General features: G+C 49.3%; 1 protein-coding gene across 1 annotated transcript in view; it reads left to right on the forward strand.

The window, feature by feature from the left end:
- The window catches only part of DCAKD (dephospho-CoA kinase domain containing), a 30,323-nt gene extending 13,237 nt beyond the window's left edge, over nucleotides 1-17,086 (forward strand). Inside the window, exons 3-4 of the mRNA XM_038754642.1 lie at nucleotides 11,607-11,694; nucleotides 16,805-17,086. Of these exons, the coding sequence (XP_038610570.1) occupies nucleotides 11,607-11,694; nucleotides 16,805-17,081 (365 nt within the window). The 3' untranslated portion in view covers nucleotides 17,082-17,086. The remainder of the gene's footprint in view (nucleotides 1-11,606; nucleotides 11,695-16,804) is intronic.
- The last annotated feature ends 537 nt before the right edge of the window (nucleotides 17,087-17,623 follow it).

Raw genomic sequence — 17,623 nt, forward strand, 5'->3', positions numbered from 1 at the left:
GTGATCTGCGCACAGTAAGCGCTCAATAAATACGATTGATTGATTGATTGATTAATCCCCATTCATTCATTCGTTCAACCGTATTTATTGAGCGCTTACTGTGCGCAGAGCACTGGACTAAGCGCTTGGGAAGTCCAAGTTGGCAACAGATAGAGACGGTCCCTACCCAACAGCGGGCTCACAGGCGAGAAGGGAGAGACAGACAACAAAACAAATCATATTAACCAACTAAAATCAATAGAATAGTAAATATGTACAAGTAAAATAAATCGAGTAATAAATCTGTCCAAACATATATACAGGTGCTGTGGGGAGGGGAAGGAGGTAGGGCGGGGGGGATGGGGTAGTTGTTTTTATTGAGCACCTTCCCCCCCAAATTGCTGGGATGCAGAGGGCCTCACCCGGGTTTCTGTTTTCTCACTGAAAGAGAAATAATAATAATAATAATATTGACGGTATTTGTTAAGCGCTTACTATGTGCAAAGCACTGTTCTAAGCGCTGAGGGGGGGATACAAGGTGATCAGGTTGTCCCACGTGGGGCTCACGGTCTTAATCCCCATTTTACTTATGAGGGGACTGAAGCGCAGAGGAGTTAAGTGACTTGCCCAAGGTCACACAGCTGACAAGTGGCGGAGCTGAGATTTGAAGCCATGAAAGAAGGCGATGAGTCTCACCACCCCCTCTCTTACCCTTGAAGGACCGGAGCCTTTCTGGGTGCTTAGTACAGTGCTCTGCACACAGTAAGTGCTCAATAAATACGATTGAATTTCATTCATTCAATCGTATTTATTGAGCGCTTACTGTGTGCAGAGCACTGTACTAAGCGCTTGGGAAGTACAAGTTGGCAACATATAGAGACGGTCCCTACCCAGAAATTGAATGAATGGGTGGCCCAGCCCCACAGCACTTATGTACATATCTGTAATTTATTTATTTCTATTTTTATTTATTTATTTATTTGTTTATTTGTTTGTTTATTTGTTTGTTTGTTTATTTATTTATTTATTTATTTATTTATTTCTAGACTGTGAGCCCACTGTTGGGTAGGGAACGTCTCTATATGTTGCCAACTTGGACTTCCCAAGCGCTTAGTGCGGTGGTCTGCACACAATGAGCGCTCAATAAATACGATTGAATGAATGAAATTCAATTGTACTTATTGAGCGCTTACTTTGTGCAGAGCACTGTACTAAGCACCCAGAAATGATTGAATGAATGAATTGAATGTTTGTATCCACATCTGTCTTCCCCTTTCTAGACTGTCAGCTCGTTGTGGGCAGGGAATGTGTCCGTTTATTGTTGTATTGGACTCTCCCCAGCTCTTAGTCCAGTGCTCTGCACACAGTAAGCGCTCAATAAATACAACCGAATGAATGGAGAGGGGCAAAGCCCTCCCCATCCTCCTCTTCATCTTCATTGGCAGCGTACAGAGCTTGGGGCGAAGCCTCTGGAGTCCCCCTGGCCCTCGAGGAGCTTGTGGTCTCAGCCCACAGCCCTCGAACCCAATCAATCAATCAATCATATTTATTGAGCGCTTACTGTGTGCAGAGCACTGTACTAAGCGCTTGGGAAGTCCAAGTTGGCAACAAATAGAGACAGTCCCTACCCAACAGTGGGCTCACAGTCTAAAAGGGGGAGACAGAGAACAAAACCAAACATACTAACAAAATAAAATAAATAGAATAGATATGTACAACACACAGACCACAGACCTTGCTTTGAGAAGGAGCCCCCGAGGGGCTGTCTGGTCCTGCCCATTTCCCCAGCGTGGCTCAGTGGCAAGAGCCCGGGCTTTGGAGTCAGAGGTCACGGGTTCAAATCCCGGCTCCGCCAATTGTCGGCTGTGTGACTCTGGGCGAGTCGCTTCACTTCTCTGGGCCTCAGTTCCCTCACCTGGAAAATGGGGATGAAGACTGGGAGCCCCCCGTGGGACCACCTGATCACCTTGTAACCTCCCCAGCGCTTAGAACAGTGGTTTGCACATAGTAAGCGCTTAATAAATGCCATCATTATTATTACCACCCGGCCAGTTTCCTTGGGTACTTCCTGATCTGTTTCCTAAGCTACCACCAGGCCCATTTCCTTGGATACTACCTGGCTGGTTTCCTCAGCTACCATCTCTATGTGTTGCTGATTTGTACTTCCCAAGCGCTTAATACAGTGCTCTGCACACAGTAAGCACTCAATAAATACGATTGATTGATTGATTTCCTTGGCTACCACCTGGCCCATTTCCTTGGCTACTGCTTGGCTGGTTTTACTCAGCTACTATTTGGCTGGTTTCCTAGACTACCGCCTGGCTTATTTCCTTGACTACAGCCTGGCCGGTTTCCTCGGCTACTTCCTGGCCCATTTTCTCAGCTACTGCCTGGCTTGTTTCCTTGGCTACTTCTGGATGGTTTCCTTGGCTACCACCTCACCTGTTTCCCTGGCTACCAGCTGTCCAGTTTCCTCAGCTATCCCCTCGCCTGTTTCCCAGGCTATATCACCAGGCCTTTTTCCTCAGTTATCGCCTTGCCTGGCCCGTTTCCTCGGCTACTTCCTGGCCCATTTTCTCAGCTACTGCCTGGCCCATTTGCTCGGCCACCGCCTGGCCTGTTTCCTTGGCCACTCCTGGCCGGTTTCCTTGGCTACCACCTGGCCTGTTTCCCTGGCTACCACCTGTCCCGTTTCCTCAGCTATCCCCTCGCCTGTTTCCCAGGTTATATCACCAGGCCCGTTTCCTCAGTTATCGCCTCGCCCGTTACCTCAGCTATTGCCTGACCCATTTCTTCAGTTACCACCTGCCCATTTCCTCGGCTACTTCCTGGCCCATTTTCTCAGCTACTACCTGGCCCATTTCCTTGGCTACCTCCTGACCGGTTTCCTTGGGTACCACCTGACCTGTTTCCCTGGCTACCAGCTGTCCCGTTTCCTCAGCTATCCCCTCGCCTGTTTCCCAGGCTTTATCACCAGGCCTGTTTCCTCAGTTATCACCTGGCCTGGCCCATTTCTTCGGTTACCGCCTACCCGTTTCCTTGGCTACTTCCTGGCCCATTTTCTCAGCTACTGCCTGGCCCGTTTGCTCGGCCACTGCCTGGCCTGTTTCCTTGGCCACTCCTGGCCGGTTTCCTTGGCTACCACCTGGCCTGTTTCCCCGGCTCCCACCTGTCCCGTTTCCTCAGCTATCCCCTCGCCTGTTTCCCAGGATATATCACCAGACCTGTTTCCTCAGTTATCACCTCTCCCGTTTCCTCAGCTATTGTCTGGCCAGTTTCTTCAGCTACTGCCTGCCCATTTGCGCAGTTACTTCCTGGCCCATTTTCTCAGCTACTGCCTGGCCTGTTTCCTTGGCTATTGCTGGCCGGTTTCCTTGGCTACCATCTGGCCTATTTCCCTGGCTACCACCTGTCCCGTTTCCTCAGCTATCCCCTCGCCTGTTTCCCAGGCTATATCACCAGGCCTGTTTCCTCAGTTATCGCCTCGCCCGTTTCCTCAACTATTGCCTGGCCCATTTCTTCGGTTACCGCCTGCCCATTTCCTCGGCTCCTTCCTGGCCCATTTTCTCAGCTACCGCCTGGCCCGTTTCCTTGGCTACCTCCTGACCGGTTTCCTTGGCTACCACCTGGCCTGTTTCCCTGGCTACCACCTGTCCCGTTTCATCAGCTATCCCCTTGCCTGTTTCCTAGGCTATATCACCAGGCCTGTTTCCTCAGTTATCACCTGGCCTGGCCCATTTCTTCGGTTACCGCCTGCCCGTTTCCTTGGCTACTTCCTGGCCCATTTTCTCAGCTACTGCCTTGCCCCTTTGCTCGGCCACCGCCTGGCCTGTTTCCTTGGCCACTCCTGGCCGGTTTCCTTGGCTACCACCTGGCCTGTTTCCCTGGCTACCATCTGTCCCGTTTCCTCAGCTATCCCCTCGCCTGTTTCCCAGGCTATATCACCAGACCTGTTTCCTCAGTTATCACCTCGCCCATTTCCTCAGCTATCGCCTGGCCAGTTTCTTCAGTTACTGCCTGTCCATTTCCTCAGCTACTTCCTGGCCCGTTTCCTCGGCTACTTCCTGGCCCATTTGCTCAGTTACTTCCTGGCCTGTTTTCTCAGCTACTGCCTGGCCTGTTTCCTTGGCTATTGCTGGCCGGTTTCCTTGGCTACCACCTGGCCTGTTTCCCTGGCTACCAGCTGTCCCGTTTCCTCAGCTATCCCCTCGCCTGTTTCCCAGGTTATATCACCAGGCCTGTTTCCTCAGTTATCGCCTCACCCGTTTCCTCGGCTATTGCCTGGCCCGTTTCTTCGGTTACCGCCTGCCCATTTCCTCGGCTCCTTCCTGGCCCATTTTCTCAGCTACTGCCTGGCCCGTTTCCTTGGCTACCTCCTGACCGGTTTCCTTGGCTACCACCTGGCCTGTTTTCCTGGCTACCACCTGTCCCGTTTCCTCAGCTATCCCCTTGCCTGTTTCCTAGGCTATATCACCAGGCCTGTTTCCTCAGTTATCACCTGGCCTGGCCCATTTCTTCGGTTACCGCCTGCCCGTCTCCTTGGCTACTTCCTGGCCCATTTTCTCAGCTACTGCCTGGCCCGTTTGCTCGGCCACCACCTGGCCTGTTTCCTTGGCCACTCCTGGCCAGTTTCCTTGGCTACCACCTGTCCTGTTTCCCTGGCTACCAGCTGTCCCGTTTCCTCAGCTATCCCCTCGCCTGTTTCCCAGGTTATATCACCAGGCCTGTTTCCTCAGTTATCACCTCGCCCGTTTCCTCAGCTAACATCTGGCCAGTTTCTTCAGTTACTGCCTGCCTGTTTCCTTGGCTACTTCCTGGCCCGTTTCCTAGGCTACTTCCTGGCCCATTTGCTCAATTACTTCCTGGCCCATTTTCTCAGCTACTGCCTGGCCTGTTTCCTTGGCTATTGCTGGCTGGTTTCCTTGGCTATCATCTGGCCTATTTCCCTGGCTACCACCTGTCCCGTTTCCTCAGCTATCCCCTCGCCTGTTTCCCAGGCTATATCACCAGGCCTGTTTCCTCAGTTATCACCTTGCCCGTTTCCTCGGCTATTGCCTGGCCCATTTTCTCAGCTACTGCCTGGCCTGTTTCCTTGGCTACCTCCTGGCTGGTTTCCTTGGCTACCACCTGGCCTGCTTCCCTGGCTACCGCCTGTCCCATTTCCTCAGCTATCCCCTCTCCTGTTTCCCAGGCTATATCACCAGGCCTGTTTCCTCAGTTATCGCCTCGCCCGTTTCCTCGGCTATCGCCTGGCCTGTTCCTTCGGTTACCGCCTGGCCGGTTGCCTCGGCTACCACCTGGCCCATTTTCTCTGCTACTTCCTTGCCTGTTTCCTTGGCTACTACTGGATGGTTTCCTTGGCTACCACCTCGCCTGTTTCCCTGGCTACCAGCTGTCCCGTTTCCTCAGCTATTCCCTCGCCTGTTTCCCAGGCTATATCACCAGGCCTGTTTCCCCAGTTATTGCCTCGCCCGTTTCCTCGACTATTGCCTGGCCCATTTCTTCGTTTACCGCCTGCCCATTTCCTCAGCTACTTCCTGGCCCATTTTCTCAGCTACCGCCTGGCCCGTTTCCTTGACTACCTCCTGACCGGTTTCCTTGGCTACCACCTGGCCTGTTTTCCTGGCTACCAGCTGTCCCGTTTCCTCAGCTATCCCCTCACCTGTTTCCCAGGCTATATCGCCAGGCCTGTTTCCTCAGTTATCACCTGGCCTGGCCCATTTCTTCGGTTACCGCCTGCCCGTTTCCTTGGCTACTTCCTGGCCTATTTTCTCAGCTACTGCTTGGCCCCTTTGCTTGGCCACCGCCTGGCCTGTTTCCTTGGCCACTCCTGGCTGGTTTCCTTGGCTACCAACTGACCTGTTTCCCTGGCTACCAGCTGTCCCGTTTCCTCAGCTATCCCCTCACCTGTTTACCAGGTTATATCACCAGGCCTGTTTCCTCAGTTATCACCTCACCCATTTCCTCGGCTATTGCCTGGCCCGTTTCTTCGGTTACCGCCTGCCTGTTTCCTCGGCTACTTCCTGGCCTATTTTCTCAGCTACTGCCTGGCCCGTTTGCTCAGCTACAGCCTGGCCCGTTTCCTTGGCTACCTCCTGACCGGTTTCCTTGGCTACCACCTGGCCTGTTTCCCCGGCTCCCACATGTCCCGTTTCCTCAGCTATCCCCTCGCCTGTTTCCCAGGCTATATCACCAGACCTTTTCCTCAGTTATCACCTCGCCCGTTTCCTCAGCTATCGCCTGGCCAGTTTCTTCAGTTACTGCCTGCCCATTTCCTCAGCTACTTCCTGGCCCATTTACTCGGCTACTTCCTGGCACATTTGCTCAGTTACTTCCCGGCCCATTTGCTCAGTTACTTCCCGGCCTGTTTTCTCAGCTACTGCCTGGCCTGTTTCCTTGGCTATTGCTGGCTGGTTTCCTTGGCTATCATCTGGCCTATTTCCCTGGCTACCACCTGTCCCGTTTCCTCAGCTATCCCCTCGCCTGTTTCCCAGGCTATATCACCAGGCCTGTTTCCTCAGTTATCGCCTCGCCCGTTCCCTCGGCTATTGCCTGGCCCATTTCTTCGGTTACCGCCTGCCCGTTTCCTCGGTTACTTCCTGGCCTGTTTTCTCAGCTACTGCCTGGCCTGTTTCCTTGACTACCTCCTGGCTGGTTTCCTTTGCTACCACCTGGCCTGTTTCCCTGGCTACCACCCATCCCGTTTCCTCAGCTATCCCCTTGCCTGTTTCCCAGGCTATATCACCAGGCCTGTTTCCTCAGTTATCACCTCACCCATTTCCTCGGCTATCGCCTGGCCCATTCCTTCGGTAACCACCTGGCCGGTTGCCTCAGCTACCGCCTGGCCCATTTTCTCTGCTACTTCCTGGCCTGTTTCCTTGGCTACTACTGGACGGTTTCCTTGGCTACCACCTCGCCTGTTTCCCTGGCTACCAGCTGTCCCGTTTCCTCAGCTATCCCCTCGCCTGTTTCCCAGGCTATATCACCAGGCCCGTTTCCTCAGTTACCGCCTCGCCCGTTTCCTCGGCTATCGCCTGGCCCGTTTCCTCGGTTACGGCCTGGCCCGCTTCCTCGGCTACCTCCTGGCCCGCTTCCTTGGCTGCCTCCTGGACCATTTCCTCGATTACCACCTGGCACTTTTCCCCAGTTACCACCTCACCCATTTTCAGAGTTTTCATTAGGGACGGCGACGTTCGCTCACCCTAAGAACCGGGGACGAGTCAGAGCCCGGGCCTGGAGCTCCGGCGACCCACCTTGCCTCATTGGGGGTCCCTAGCCCCCTCCCCGTCCCAGAGGTCCGAAGCCCCCCACCCTCCATCTCGCTCTCCCTTCCCCTCCGCCCCCCGCTGCAGGCTGGCTCCAAACCCATCTGCCGGGCTTCTGAGCCGACCCATCTCCCCGTGGGACTTGGCGTTGGATAATGTCACTGGCTCTGAAATGTCCCCGCTCCTTCGCCCGGAATAAAAGCCGGAGAAGCTCTCTCTGGCTCGATAAGGTGAAGAATGGGGACGGCGGCCGAGGTTCCCTCCATCCCGGGTTGTCCCCCGACACGCAGAACAAATAGACCTGTCAGGCCTGCTTGAGTCAAACACCGGATAAGATCACCAACTGTTGGGAAGGTCTCGGCGTAGGCGCGATGTCTTAATAGAGTCAGGGCCGCGTGTGGAGCTTATCAAGGCTGAGAGATGTGATGGCAGAAGGCCCGAAACACAAGGGCCCAAGGAGGAAAGAGCCAGCGAGGAGAGACAGGGACTAGGGAAGATAAGGAGGTGTTGAAAGTCCCCCAGAGAGGGGAGGTCGGAAAGGCCAGCAGAGCCCCAGGCCCGGCCTGGCGGGATGCCCGCTATCATTCATTCATTCATTCATTCATTCAATCGTACTTATTGAGCGCTTACTGTGTGCAGAGCACTGTACTAAGCGCTTGGGAAGTCCAAGTTGGCAACATAGAGAGACAACCCCTACCCAACAGTGGAATCTATCTATCTACCGCTATCTACCTGTATATATGTCTATATGTTTGTACATATTTATCACTCTGTTTATTTATTTATTTATTTTACTTGTACATATCTATTCTGTTTATTTTATTTTGTTAGTTATAGTTGGTTCTGTTCTCTGTCTCCCCCTTTAAGACTGTGAGCCCACTGGTGGGTAGGGACTGTCTCTAGATGTTGCCAACTTGGATTTCCCAAGTGCTTAGTATAGTGCTCTGCACATAGTAAGCGCTCAATAAATATGATTGATGATGATGATGATTACTGTATTTATTTATTTACTTATTTTACTTGTACATATCTATTCCATTTATTTTATTTTGTTAGTTATGTTTGGTTCTGTTCTCTGTCTCCCCCTTTAAGACTGTGAGCCCACTGGTGGGTAGGGACTGTCTCAAGATGTTGCCAACTTGGACTTCCCAAGCGCTTAGTATAGTGCTCTGCACATAGTAAGCGCTCAATAAATACGATTGATGATGATGATGATGATGATTACTCTATTTATTTATTTACTTATTTTACTTGTACATATCTATTCTATTTATTTTATTTTGTTAGTTATGTTTGGTTCTGTTCTCTGTCTCCCCCTTTAAGACTGTGAGCCCACTGGTGGGTAGGGACTGTCTGTAGATGTTGCCAACTTGGACTTCCCAAGCGCTTAGTATAGTGCTCTGCACATAGTAAGCGCTCAATAAATACGATTGATGATGATGATGATGATGATTACTCTATTTATTTATTTACTTATTTTACTTGTACATATCTATTCTATTTATTTTATTTTGTTAGTTATGTTTGGTTCTGTTCTCTGTCTCCCCCTTTAAGACTGTGAGCCCACTGGTGGGTAGGGACTGTCTCTAAATGTTGCCAACTTGGACTTCCCAAGCGCTTAGTACAGTGCTCTGCACATAGTAAGCGCTCAATAAATACGATTGATGATGATGATGATGATGATTACTCTATTTATTTATTTACTTATTTTACTTGTACATATCTATTCTATTTATTTTATTTTGTTAGTTATGTTTGGTTTTGTTCTCTGTCTCCCCCTTTAAGACTGTGAGCCCACTGGTGGGTAGGGACTGTCTCTAGATGTTGCCAACTTGGACTTCCCAAGCGCTTAGTATAGTGTTCTGCACACAATAAGCGCTCAATAAATACGATTGATTGATTGACTGATTGATTGAAGAGAAGCAGCGTGGCTCAGTGGAAAGAGCCTGGGCTTTGGAATCAGAGGTCAGGGGTTCAAATCCCAGCTCCGCCACTTGTCAGCTGTGTGACTTTGGACAAGTCACTTCACTTCTCTGGGCCTCAGTTACCTCAACTGTAAAGTGGGGATTAGGACTGTGAGCCCCCCGTGGGACAACCTGATCACCTTGTAACCTCCCCAGTGCTTAGAACAGTGCTTTGCACATAGTAAGCGCTTAATAAATGCCATTATTAGTATTATTAGAACAGTGCTTTGCACATAGTAAGCACTTAATAAATGCCATCACCATCATCATCATCATTTGGAGTCAGAGGTCATGGGTTCGAATCCCGGCTCTGCCAATTGTCAGCTGTGTGACTTAGGAGGCCTTCCCAGACTGAGCCCCCTCCTTCCTCTTCCCCTCCTCCCCCTCCCCATCCCCCCCGCCTTACCTCCTTCCCCTCCCCACATCACCTGTATATATGTATATATGTTTGTACGGATTTATTACTCTATTTATTTATTTTATTTGTACATATTTATTCTACTAATTTTATTTTGTTAATATGTTTTGTTCTCCGTCTCCCCCTTCTAGACTGTGAGCCCGCTGTTGGGTAGGGACCATCTCTAGATGTTGCCAACTTGTACTTCCCAAGCGCTTAGTGCAGTGCTCTGCACACAGTAAGCGCTCAATAAATATGATCGAATGAATGATTGAATGAATGACTTTGGGCACTTAACTTCTCTGGGCCTCAGTTCCCTCATCTGGAAAATGGGGATGAAGACTGGGAGCCCCCCGTGGGACAACCTGATCACCTCGTAACCTCCCCAGCGCTTAGAACAGTGCTTTGCACATAGTAAGCACTTAATAAATGCCATTATTATTATTATATGAAAGCAGCATGGCATAGTGGATAGAGCCCGGGCCTGGGAATCAGAAGGTCATGGGTTCTAATCCCTGTTCCGACACTTGTCTGCTGTGTGACCTTGGGCGAGTCACTTCACTTCTCTGGGCCTCAGTGACCTCATCTGTAAAATGGGGATTGAGACTGTGAGCCCCAAGTAGGACAGGGACTGTGTCCAACACAATCTGCTCACAACCACCCCAGCGTTTAGTACAGTGCCTGGCACAAAGTTAAGCGATTAACTTAGAGAAGCAGCGTGGCTCAGTGGAAAGAGCCAGGGCTTTGGAGTCAGAGGTCATGGGTTCAAATCCCGGCTCCGCCAATTGTCGGCTGTGTGACTTTGGGCAAGTCACTTCACTTCTCTGGGCCTCAGTGACCTCATCTGGAAAATGGGGATGAAGACTGGGAGCCCCCCGTGGGACAACCTGATCACCTTGCAACCACCCTAGCGCTTAGTACAGTGCTTTGCATGTAGTAAGCGTTTAATAGATGCCATCGTTATTGTCATTATTACTACCCCAGCTCTTAGAACAGTGCTTGGCACATAGTAAGTGCTTAACAAATACCATCATTATTTTTATTATTATTAACAAATACCATTATTATTATTATCACCAATCATCAATGTTATTATTATTATTAACAAATACCATTATTATTATCAATCATCATTGTTATTATTATTATTAACAAATACCATTATTATTATTATCATCACCAATCATCGTTATTATCATTATTAACAAATACAATTATTATTATTATTAATCATTATCATTATCATTATTATTAACAAATACCATTATTATTATTGTTATTGTTATCACCAATCATCATTGTTATTATTATTAATAACAAATACCATTATTACTATTATTATTATCATCAATCATCATTCTTATTATTATTATTATTAACCAATGCCGTTATTATCATCATCATCAATCGTATTTATTGAGCGCTTACTATGTGCAGAGCACTGTACTAAGCGCTTGGGAAGTACAAATTGGCAACATACAGAGACAGTCCCTACCCAACAGTGGGCTCACAGTCTAAAAGGGGGAGACAGAGAACAAAACCAAACAGACTAACAAAATAAAATAAATAGGATAGATATGTACAAGTAAAATAAATAAATAAATAGAGTAATAAATATGTACAAACATGTGTACGTATATGCAGGTGCTGTGGGGAAGGGAAGGAGGTAAGTTGGGGGGATGGAGAGGGGGACGAGAGGGAGAGGAAGGAAGGGGCTCAGTCTGGGAAGGCCTCCTGGAGGAGGTGAGCGCTCAGCAGGGCCTTATTATTATTATCATCATCAATCATCGTTGTTATTATTATTATTAACAAATACAATTATTATTATTATAATCAATCATCATTGCCATTATTATTAACAAATACCATTATTATTATTATTATCAATCATCAGTGTTATTATTATTATTAACAAATACCATTACTATTGTTATTATTATTATTATTATCATCATCATCATTATCCAGACTGATCCCTTGGCTTTCTGTTGCTCTCCCCAGGGTACCGCTATGTGATTTTGGACATCCCCCTCTTGTTCGAGACACAAACCCTCTTGCGGTTCATGAAACACACCATCGTAGTCTACTGGTAAGTAGGACAGGAGGAGGAGCGCTTAGTCCAGTGCTCTGCACACAGTAAGCGCTCAATAAATACGATTGAATGAAGGAGGAGGAGGAGGAGGAGGAAGAAGGAGTCATTAAGTGCCTTCTGTGGGCAATGCACTGAGCTAAGCACTTGGAAAGCACAAAACAAAAGAAGGGCATATTCGCTGCCCACAAAAAGCTTCCACTTTAATAATAATAATAATAATAATAATGGCATTTGTTAAGCGCTTACTATGTGCAAAGCACTGTTCTAAGTGTTGGGGGGGATACAAGGTGAACAAGGAAGACAGATCCAGCCCCACCCTCCCCTGCCCCAGGCTTTTGCGGGAGTTTTTAATGGTATTTATTAAGCGCTTACTATGTGTCACACACTGTACTAAGCTCTGGGGTAGATAATAATAACGTTGGTACTTGTGAATCAATCAATCAATCAATCGTATTTATTGAGCACTTACTGGGTGCAGAGCACTGGACTAAGCGCTTGGGAAGTCCAAGTTGGCAACATATAGAGACGGTCCCGACCCAACGGCGGGCTCACAGTCTAAAAGGGGGAGACAGAGAACAAAACCAAACATACTAACAAAATAAAATAAATAGAATAGATATGTACAAGTAAAATACATAAATAAATAGAGTAATAAATCTGTACAAACATATATACGTATATACAGGTGCTGTGGGGAAGGGAAGGAGGTAAGATGGGGGGATGGAAAGGGGGACGAGGGGGAGAAGCGCTTACTATGTGCAGAGCACTGTTCTAAGCGCTGATCAGGTTGTCCCAGTCCATGCCCCACGCGGGGCTCGCAGTCTTCACCCCCATTTTACAGGTGAGATAACGGAGGCATAGAAAAGTTAAGTGACACGTCCAGCAGCAGACAAGTGTGTGACGTTGGGAAGCAGCGTGGCTCAGTGGAAGGAGCCCGGGCTTGGGGGTCAGAGGTCCTGGGTTCGAATCCCGGCTCCGCCCCATGTCTGCTGTGTGACCTTGGGCCAGTCACTTCACTTCTCTAAGCCTCCGTGACCTCGTCTGTAAAATGGGGATGAAGACTGCGAGCCCCACGTGGGACAAGCTGATCACCTTGTATCCCCCCCAGCGCTTAGAACGGCGCTTTGCACATAGTAAGCGCTTAACAAATGTCCTCATTACTATTATTATTATTATTTTTAGACTGTGAGCCCACTGTTGGGTGGGGACTGTCTCTATATGTTGCCAATTTATACTTCCCAAGCGCTTAGTCCAGTGCTCTGCACACAGTAAGCTCTCAATAAATACGATTGATCGATTGATTAAGTGGCAGAGCTGGGATTAGAACCCAGGCCCGCCGACTCCCGGCTCTTTTTCTCTAGGCCGCACCGCTTCAGGAGAACTAGCCGGGAATTAGCCCGGAGAAGCAGTGTGACCCAGGGGAAAGAGCAGATTTCCGGGTGTCGGAGAACCTGGGTTCTAATTCCAGCTCCAATGCTTCCCTTCCTGGAAATCTTAGCTAAATCACTTCACTTCTCTACACCTCACTTCCCTCAGCTGTAAAATGGGGATTTAATGCCTGTTCTCCCTCCTAATAATAATAATGATGGCATCCTGGCTCCACCACATGTCTATTGGGTGACCCTGGGCAAGTCACTTAACTTCTCTGAGCCTCAGTTACCTCATCTGTAAAATGGGGATTGATTGTGAGCCCCACATGGGGCAACTTGATCATCTTGTATCCCCCCCAGCGCTTAGAACAGTGCTCTGCACATAGTAAGCGCTTAACAAATGCCATTATTATTATTATTATTATTTATTAAGCTCTTACTATGTGCAAGGCACTGTTCTAAGCGCTGGGGAGGTTACAAGGTGATCACGTTGTCCCACGGGGGGGCTCACAGTCTTTACCCCCATTTTACAGATGAGGGAACTGAGGCCCAGAGAAGGTGATCCTTCTTTTTAATAAGGTGATCAGGTTGCCCCACGGGGGGCTCACAGTCTTAACCCCCATTTTACAGATGAGGTCACTGAGGCCCAGAGAAGGGGATCCTTCTCTTTAATAAGGTGATCAGGTTGTCCCACACGGGGGGCTTACAGTCTTAATCCCCATTTTCCAGATGAGGGAACTGAGGCCCAGAGAAGTGAAGCGACTTGCCCAAAGTCACACAGCTGACAATTGGCGGAGCCGGGATTTGAACCCATGACCTCTGACTCCCAAGTCCGGGCTCTTTCCACTGAGCCTCGCTGCTTCTCCTACTTAGCAAGCCCCTGATAGGACCTGATGATCTTGGATCTACCCCAGTGCTTAGTAAAGTGCTTGGCACATTGTAAACCTTCAATAATAATGATGGCATTTGCTAAGCGCTTACTATGTGCAAAGCACTGTTCTAAGCGCTGGGGAGGTTACAAGGTGATCAGGTTGTCCCACGGGGGGCTCACAGTCTTCATCCCCATTTTACAGATGAGGGAACCTCAGTTCTCAGTGCCTAAAGAATAATAATAATAATAATAATGGCATTTATTAAGCGCTTACTCTGTGCAAAGCACTGTTCTAAGCGCTGGGGAGGTTACAAGGTGATCAGGTTGACCCATGGGAGGCTCACAGTCTTCATCCCCATTTTACAGATGAGGGAACCTCAGTTCTCAGTTCTCAGGGCCTAGAGAATAATAATAATAATAATAATAATGGCATTTATTAAGCACTTACTCTGTGCAAAGCACAGTTCTAAGGACTGGGGAGGTTACAAGGTGATCAGGTTGTCCCACGGGGGGCTCACAGTCTTCATCCCCATTTTACAGATGAAGGAACCTCAGTTCTCAGTGCCTAAAGAATAATAATAATAATCATCATAATAATGGCATTTATTAAGCGCTTACTCTGTGCAAAGCACTGTTCTAAGCACTGGGGAGGTTACAAGATGATCAGGTTGACCCATGGGGGGCTCACAGTCTTCATCCCCATTTTACAGATGAGGGAACCTCAGTTCTCAGTTCTCAGGGCCTAGAGAATAATAATAATAATAATGACGGCATTTATTAAGCACTTACTCTGTGCAAAGCACTGTTCTAAGGACTGGGGAGGTTACAAGGTGATCAGGTTGTCCCACGGGGGGCTCACAGTCTTCATCCCCATTTTACAGATGAAGGAACCTCAGTTCTCAGTGCCTAAAGAATAATAATGATAATAATAATGGCATTTATTAAGCGCTTACTATGTGCAAAGCACTGTTCTAAGCGCTGGGGAGGTTACAAGGTGATCAGGTTGTCCAACGGGAGGCACAGTCTTCATCCCCATTTTACAGATGAGGGAACCTCAGTTCTCAGAGCCTAGAGAATAATAGTAATAATAATGATGGCATTTATTAAGCACCTACTATGTGCCAAGCACCGTTCTAAGCGCTGGGGAGGTTACAAGGTGATCAGGTTGTCCCACGTGGGGCTCACAGTCTTCATCCCCATTTTACAGATGAGGGAGCCTCAGTTCTCAGTTCTCAGGGCCTAGAGAAGTGAAGTGACTCGCCCAAAGTCACCCAGCTGACAATTGAGAAGCAGCGTGGCTCAGTGGAAAGAGCCCGGGCTTTGCAGTCAGAGGCCATGGGTTCAAATCCCGGCTCCACCACTTATCAACTGTGTGACTGTGGGCAAGTCACTTCACTTCTCTGGGCCTCAGTGACCTCATCTGTAAAATGGGGATAAAGACTGTGAGCCCCCCGTGGGACAACCTGATCACCTTGTTAACCTCCCCAGCGCTTAGAACGGTGCTTAGCACATAGTAAGCGCTTAATAAATGCCATTATCATTATTAATATTATTATTACTCTGTGCAAAGCACTGCTCTAAGCTCTGGGGAGGTTACAAGGTGATCAGGTTGTCCCACGGGGGGCTCACAGTCTTCATCCCCATTTTACAGATGAGGGAACCTCAGTTCTCAGTGCCTAAAGAATAATAATAATAATAATAATGATGGCATTTATTAAGCGCTTACTCTGTGCAAAGCACTGTTCTAAGCGCTGGGGAGGTTACAAGGTGATCCGGTTGTCCCACAGGCGGCTCACAGTCTTCATTCCCATTTTACAGATGAGGGAACCTCAGTTCTCAATGCCTAAAGAATAATAATAATAATAATAATGGCATTTATTAAGCGCTTACTCGGTGCAAAGCACTGTTCTAAGCGCTGGGGAGGTTACAAGATGATCAGGTTGTCCCACGGAGGGCTCCCAGTCTTCATCCCCATTTTACAGATGAGGGAGCCTCAGTTCTCAGTTCTCAGGGCCTAGAGAAGTGAAGTGACTCACCCAAAGTCACCCAGCTGACAAGTGGCGGGGCCGGGATTCGAACCCGTGACCTCGGACTCCAAAGCCCGGGCTCTTTCCACTGAGCCCCGCTGCTTCTCCAGCAGCTTCCAGATGCACCCAAGGCTGAGGCCGCCCTGCCCTTCACCCACCCCTGCGACCCTGGTGATTCTAGGGCCATCCCAGTATTCCCAATCAATCAACCAATCAATCGTATTTACTGAGCGCTTCCTGTGTGCAGAGCACTGGACTAAGCGCTTGGGAAGTCCAAGTTGGCAACGTATAGAGACGGTCCCTACCCAACAGTGGGCCAGGGCTGGGAATATTAATAATAATAATAAGCGCTTACTATGTGCAAAGCACTGTTCTAAGCGCTGGGGAGGTTACAGGGTGATCAGGTTGTCCCACATGGGGCTCACAGTTTTAATCCCCATTTTGCAGATGAGATAACTGAGGCCCGGAGAAGTGAAGTGACTCGCCCAAAGTCGCCCAGCTGACAAGTGGCGGATCCGGGATTTGAACCCACGACCTCTGACTCCCAAGCCCGGGCTCTTTCCCACCGAGCCCCGCTGCTTCCCCGGGAATGACCCGGGGAGGGAAGGAGGCAGCCCCCCGGACCCGTGGGGAGCGTGGGGGGAAGACGTGCTGAGGCCATTTTGTTCTCCGTCTCCCCTTTTTAGACCGTGAGCCCACTGTTGGGTAGGGACCGTCTCTAGATGTCGCCAACTTGGACTTCCCAAGCGCTTAGTACAGTGCTCTGCACGCAGTCAGCGCTCAATAAATGCGATTGATTGATTGATTGATTGATTGACACCAGCCCCGTCTCCCCTCAGCGACCCCCAGGCCCAGCTGAGGCGGGTGACGCTGAGGGACCGACTGTCCCCGGGGCAGGCGGAGGCGCGTATCACAGCGCAGCTGCCCCTGGACGAGAAGCGGCGGCTGGCCCGGCACGTGGTGGACAACTCCGGGGACCGCGAAGCCACGAGGCGTCAAGTCCTCCGCCTGCACGCCCAGCTGGAGGGGTCCCTGGATTTCCTGCCCCTGCGACTGGTCCTGCTGGGCCTACTGGGAGGCCTCGGCTACTTACTGGCCCGCCAGCTCCTCTCCTAGCCCCCGCCCGCCCTCCCTTCACGCCCAGCTGGGCCGCCCAATAAATACGACGGCACGGATTAAGCGCTTACTATGTGCCGAGCGCCGTTCTGAGCTCTGGGGAGGTTCCGGAGTGATCAGGCAAAGCCGTCTTGATGGAGATCACTTCATCTCCATCAATACGATTGATTGATTGATTTGTTGATTCATCAATCATCATCAGTCGTATTTATTGAGCGCTGACTGTGTGCAGAGCACTGGACTAAGCGCTTGGGAAGTCCAAGTTGGCAACATAGAGAGACGGTCCCTACCCAACAGTGGGCTCACAGTCTAAAAGGGGGAGACAGAGAACAAAACCAAACATACTCACAGAATAAAATAAATAGAATAGATATGGACAAGTGAAATCATCAATCGTATTTATTGAGCGCTGACTGTGTGCAGAGCACTGGACTAAGCGCCTGGGAAGTCCAAGTTGGCAGCATAGAGAGACAGTCCCTACCCAACAGCGGGCTCACGGTCTAGAAGGGGGAGACGGAGAACAAAACCAAACAGACTCACAG

The sequence above is a fragment of the Tachyglossus aculeatus genome, chromosome 11 (assembly GCF_015852505.1).
Source record: "Tachyglossus aculeatus isolate mTacAcu1 chromosome 11, mTacAcu1.pri, whole genome shotgun sequence".
In the NCBI taxonomy this organism is placed as follows: domain Eukaryota; kingdom Metazoa; phylum Chordata; class Mammalia; order Monotremata; family Tachyglossidae; genus Tachyglossus; species Tachyglossus aculeatus.